The sequence below is a fragment of the Rissa tridactyla genome, chromosome 5 (assembly GCF_028500815.1).
Source record: "Rissa tridactyla isolate bRisTri1 chromosome 5, bRisTri1.patW.cur.20221130, whole genome shotgun sequence".
In the NCBI taxonomy this organism is placed as follows: domain Eukaryota; kingdom Metazoa; phylum Chordata; class Aves; order Charadriiformes; family Laridae; genus Rissa; species Rissa tridactyla.
The window spans coordinates 21083739-21089738 of NC_071470.1; the positions used below are offsets into that span (position 1 = coordinate 21083739).

General features: G+C 47.5%; 1 protein-coding gene across 2 annotated transcripts in view; it reads right to left on the bottom strand.

Annotated features, from left to right (window-relative positions):
- The window catches only part of STIM2 (stromal interaction molecule 2), a 74765-nt gene extending 69429 nt beyond the window's left edge, over positions 1-5336 (bottom strand). Inside the window, exon 1 of one of the 2 annotated variants that reach the window (XM_054202575.1) lies at positions 4956-5335. In XM_054202575.1, the coding sequence (XP_054058550.1) occupies positions 4956-5169 (214 nt within the window). In that variant the 5' untranslated portion in view covers positions 5170-5335. Of the gene's footprint in view, positions 1-4955 lie in introns of both variants that reach the window. The other variant, XM_054202576.1, reaches the window with a different exon arrangement.
- Between the last annotated feature and the right edge of the window lie 664 nt (positions 5337-6000).

Here is a 6000-nt window from a genome sequence, read left to right on the forward strand (position 1 = left end):
ACAGCTGAAAGGGCAACACAAAAACCTGCTGATGGGGGGATGATACTGAGTCAAAGAATTTCACGGAGGGACACCGAGGGGGTTTAAAAAAGGGTCTACTACAGACTACTGCAAGACAAGAAACAGAACACACCAGCTAAATAACTTGGCTAATTCCCAACAGTAAGCCCAGAGAAATCTTCAGAAGAGGTGAGGCCGACGGTCAAGAAAACAAGTTCACAGGGCAGAAGGTGCGGACCGCACTAGCAGAAGCGCTGAAGAGTTACAATGAAAATTCTGGGAGGCTGTAAGGCAAAAAAACTCAGCTGTGGGCAAAGGAAGTTACAAGTGCTTGAGATCTTATCTCTGAGTGGGATTCCAATGCCACCCAGCTACTTAAAGGCCAGGGGTTTTCCTGGTTGACTGGTTTTTAATCTTTGTTGCAAAAGCCTCTACAAATCCAGCCAACTACAGCTGGTTTAGCTCTATCTTGTAGTTGTGACAATTCACCAGCTGCTGATTGAGCTATCAAAACCTGGAAACCTTGTTGCACAGCATTTCTTTGCTGGATTTCTCCTACTGCTGGGTTTCTCCTATTGATTATCACTAAAAATAAAAAATATTCCAAGAAATTAAAAACGTAACAAAACATAACAGAGCAGAAACTAATTAGATTCCAGGGACAGACAACTGCATTAAGATGCTGACAGAAAGTAAATAACAGCTTGAAGCTGACATCCCTTAGAGGGGAAAGGACTCAAAATTTCTGTCCTCCCAACAGAAATGGTAAGACCAGATCATGAAGAGCTTAACTAGAGACAAACAAATAGAAGTCATGGAATAAGAAAAGCCTGAAATATTCATTTTTCATCACTAGAGAAATCTACTATCCTTAAAAAGCAGTTTGCCAGGCAAGTTGACAGAAGTCTCATAGCTCACAACCTTTTAAGACCAGTGCATGCCAAAATAATCATGCAAAGATCATTTTGCTACGTGACAAAAGTCACTGCATTCTTTGTATTGCTCCACCGTACATAAAGTCTCACACACAGCCACCAACTTCCAAATGGATCATTCAAGCCCAAAAAGGTCACTACCGCAGTTTCACAGTCACCTTAGGGATGCAATTCTATGGACAGCTAGGCTCGTGCCACCCTTCTGTACTGCTGACCCCACCTGCACAGTCCCATCCTCACTCTTCTTTGCACTGGTGCTAGTGCTTAAAGCACGTCAGGAAAGAATCTAATAACAAATCCATTGGGTTTTCTGTTGCCTGCATTTCTTTTTACAGTCCTGCAAGCTAAAGCAGCAGACAGTGCCCAGCACAACACTGGCGGCAAAGAGGGCACAAAGCAGAAAAGGAGCAGGAACTGCCTCCCTCCTTGTGAGCTGCGAGTACCGGGATGAGGATGCCTAATCCTACTAGCTTTCTTGTGCTAACAATATTGCTTGCACGGCCAGCTGGGGTCAGCTCCAAAGAAGAAAGCCACCCTTCAACAGCCACCCACATTAGAACGGCTTAAACCAATTGTGAAGTTGCAGCTGAAAATACACTTTTTCTAGAAACCCTCGGTTCTCAGATGCTGAAGTCAGATTAATTTGAAGAGCTCAGAGTGTTAAGATGATGCATAAATTCCAGAACAGAAACTCAATTAAAAGAAAAAAAAAAAAAAGGTATTTCAATGACTTTCAGGAAAAGGTTACCTTACGTTGTCCATTCTTTCTTCAGTAAATACAATGTAGTGCTGTGGTTAAAAATGGTCTATCTCAACATTATTTAAGAGAAAATTATTAGCCAAATACAGGTCCACGTTCCCTGTTTCACCTGGAAGGCAGCCAGATTAATCCATGATCATGGATTAAATTTAGACTTTTAAACAAGAAAAGAATCCCCAATTATCCAGAATTACAAAGCAACTTAATTAAAAGTCAATGAATAAACTGAATGTGAAAAGCTGGTGTTATCTTCAGGCTCAGAGCAGAAGGTTCCTCAAAACTTTCTACCAAATTAAGTAGTGAATGAGCAGAGACAGAATGAATAGAAAATAGGCTCACGGGGTTCCAACCAGTGGAAACAGTTTTGTTGATCTGATTTTCATAACCGTGACTAAATACCTTCAGCGCAGTGTCAGATGTTACGTATACAGCTGTCATTTATAAATTACCATTAAAAAGGCACATATACAGAGGAAAACAAGAGTAATCATAATCTACATAAACAATTAAGTAAATATCTGAATATCTGGTGAAATATAGCAGTAGAATTTTAGGCTCTTTCCTAGTCCTAAAATTCATCACACATCCCTTTTCTGTCAAGTGTCTAGATTATCTTTGCCAGCTTCTTCTCTAATCCAATAAAAGCTGCCAATAATGGGAACTTGTTGAACAATCGACGTAATCTGACTGTTATAGGTAAAAACTTTCCAGCCTATATTTAACTTCAATCTCGCCCACTACAATTTACTTCCTCTTAACCTACATGTTAACCACAGAGAAAATGGAAAAAGTTTTTTTTTTTAAAAAATCAATATGCTTATGTGAACTATTTCTTACGTACACACCCCCACAGCCTTTTCCACCCCCCAAAATAAAGCAATTTTTTTTTATTTTACATCAGTCATTGGTTCTGAGCCTCTCAATCCACTTTGCTACTTTCCTCTGTACTTTTTTGTTTAATACTCAAGACTAGACACAAAGTGCAATCAAAAAGAAAAAAAATAAAAGTCTTCTGTAATTTAAACTGGACATATCCCAGGACAGCACCCGCTTTTGCAAGCTACATAATGTTGCTTTTTCAGATCAATTTATGACTAAGACTCCTGGATTGTTTCCTACAGCTGTGCTGCCCATACACCTCTACTCGAGCGCCTGATAGCCTCTTCCTAGTGCAGCATTTTATACTTAGCAGCTTTTTATCTTCTGGATTGTACTTCTCAAACCTATCAAAATGACTGAATTAAAAGTTTATTCTGTTCTTCTCCACATGCGTCTTGGCAGTCCCTCCTAACTCGAAGGCACATCTGCAAGTTTTATCTTTTAAGGAAAGAGTGATAGGTAACATAACTAAAAATCACCCCCTGAATATGTCACGTGGTTTTCTCCCAACCTTCAAGAGTTCTTTCAGCTTTGCAAAGAGTAACTTAAGACTATTTGGGGGTTAGCCACCAGACAGGCAAACAACTTATGTGATCAACTGAAATACCGTATTTATCAAACGTGTGAACGCAGAACTTTGTTAAAAACCTCCTAAAGACTAAAACTGATTCTAAGATGGCTCTTACCCATATGTATTTTCCAGACCAAACTGTCATGTAACACAAAAAATCCACTTATAACAGGTTAGATTTCTCAAATAACTGTATTTCTTCACCAGATTCACTGCTGGGGGGCACCACAACAGCTGACAAGCATCTCAGTACTTTTACAGCCCATAAAATATATTAAAAAAAAAAATTACTTTTTTCCATACAGACTGACACATCAAAATTGATTAAGCATGAAATGTAGACAGCATCGGCACTTTACATAGCAAGAACCGTTTAATACCACCTACAACCAGATTAACTACAGTCTGGAGGGGGAAAAAAAAAAAAAAAAGCTGTTCCAAAACATCATTTTCTCAACACCCCTGGGAGGTACGACTGCTGCTTCACAGACTGCGGATGTTCCAGCTTCCATAGTTTATACGGCCAGACAACAGATTGGACAATTTAGATTTCAGAAACGCTGTGTCCTCAAAAAAGATTGCTAGATCATGTAGCCTTGCATCTCCATCTCAAGAGTTATTTCAGGAATAACGTTGAAGTTTCCCTAATTATAATTAAAATACACGTTACATCGAGAAGAAACCCACGCATGTTTCATCCACTGAAGTTCGGTAATTCTAGCTCGGGATGTAATGCTATTCCAAACAACATCAGAAGTTTTTCTTCTGGTAAGAAACACACACTACTTTGATTCAGAAAGTGTATGGTTTTTTCCTTCTTTCTTCCACCTTCTGCACACTCCCTCCAATTAGAGAGCTTTTCAAAAAGTACGTTATGAGACATGACAAACTTCTAAATGTTTTTTTGAGCATTTCCTCACACACCAATCCCATTTTCCTAAGTGAACAGTCCAAAGACCATAAAGCTTCCTCCTGTTCATTACCAGACAGATTCAGAATGCATACAAGCAATTCAGAGCCGTCAAAGCCTGCTGAAATTATTTATTTCAAATGTGTTTGGTGCAACTTGTTTTTAACTGCAGGCATTACCATTTGCCCTAAGTACAGTAGTATGAATAAATTGACTTTTTTTTTTTTTGGGGGGGGGGGGAGGAAATTAATGAAGGCCAAAAAGCTTTCCACGCCTTTTTGGAGAACTGAAGCCCCCGTGAGGGCACGGGATGGACATCTTTGTCTTTCACAGCCCGGGGCTGCCGGCCGGCGTTGCAGCCAGCTGTGCTGCGATACGGCAGGACCTGCAAGTCGGCCGGGGCGAGCGGCCTCACCTCCTTCCCCCGGGGACCGCTGAGGACCCCCCCATCCCCGCCGGGAGGGAGCCCGGCACCTGGCCGGGAATCCTCCCGGCGGCGGGGGGAGCCGAGGCGGGGGCGCCGGGGACCGCGCCGAGCCGGGCCCAGACACCCGCCCGGGCGGGCGGCACCGCGGGCGCCGACGCGGAAGCGGCGGCTCCGGCTCTCAACAATATCGCTATTCAACAGGATCCTGCCGATATCCTGCGGCGGGCTCCTTCCCGGGGAGGGCCGGCCCCCGACGGGGCTGTACCGCAGTGCCGCCGCCGCCGCAGCCGGACCCCCCCCACCCCACCCCCCCCGCCCTCTGCAGAGCCGCACCGCGGCGGAGGGAGGCGGCTCGGAGGCGCCCGGCGGCACCGTGGATCCCGGCGGGTCCGTCCGTTCCCCCTGCAAAGACCGGCGGGATGCTCCCCCACCCCCGCCCTAGCCCCGTCGGCTGCACGCGCGGGAGCCGTTACCTGTCACAACCGCCGCCGTCTCCGCCGCAGAGGAGGAGGCGGCGGCGGCGCCTCCCCGTCCTCCCCGCCGGCCACCGCCGATGTCCGCAGCCTCCACCTCGCATCCCCCGCCGGCGGCGGCGGGCAGGAGCAGCCCCAGCAGTAGCAGGCAGGTCGGCACCGCGGTCGCCGACACCACCACCGGCCGCCCGCCGGGCGCTCGGAGCCCGCTCATCGGTACCGCCGCTGCAGCGAAGAAGAGCGAAGGGAGGGAAGGAAGGAAGGAAGGAAGGAAGGAAGGAAAGGGCCGGAGCTCCGCCGCTGCGACGCTGCCCGCTCCGGCGGCACCAACCCGCCTCAGCGCCGGCCCCACGCCGCCTCCCGCCGCTTCCGGCGGCCGCCACCGCGCCGCCCGGCAGACACGTCACCGCGCGGTGACGTCACCGCGGAGGGAGGGAGGGGGCGGCCGGCGGTGGCGGGGCGACCCCGGGGTGCCCGGCGGGTCGCCGCGGGGAACCGGGCGCTCGCGGCTGCTCCCGCGGCGGTACCCGCTCCCCACACGGTGCGCCGGTGAGGGCTCGGCCGGCTCCCCCCGCCAGCCCTGCCCGGGGATCGGTGTGCGGCGGAGCGCACCGCAGATCACGGCCGGTCACTCAGCCGAGTTCAGGAAAAGCAAAAAACATCTTAAAATAAGACATTTTAGCGACGGGGCGGTGGGGGGGGGTAGGAAAGGAGCCCTTGGAGTTCGTTAAGTTTGTCCTTATCGCGCCAACGCCGCAACAAATGCCGTCACCTGAGGAGAGCTCCCCAAAGGGGAGGAACGTAGGGAAAAAGTTCCAGTTCGGCGCCAACTACAGCCCTTCCAAAGCAAAAAATTTAAAAAAAAATAAAAATAAATGGTGGTTTAAATCTGATCCCATACGACTGAAATCAGGAAAACTAAGCCCTCACAGAGGTTAAACCCTGAGTTAATTGTGTTTAGGACCTGGGTGAAACAATTAAAAAAGAAAAAAAAAAAACCAACCCAAAAAACTTGTGCTTAAGAAGTTTCCATCGAGCCACTGTA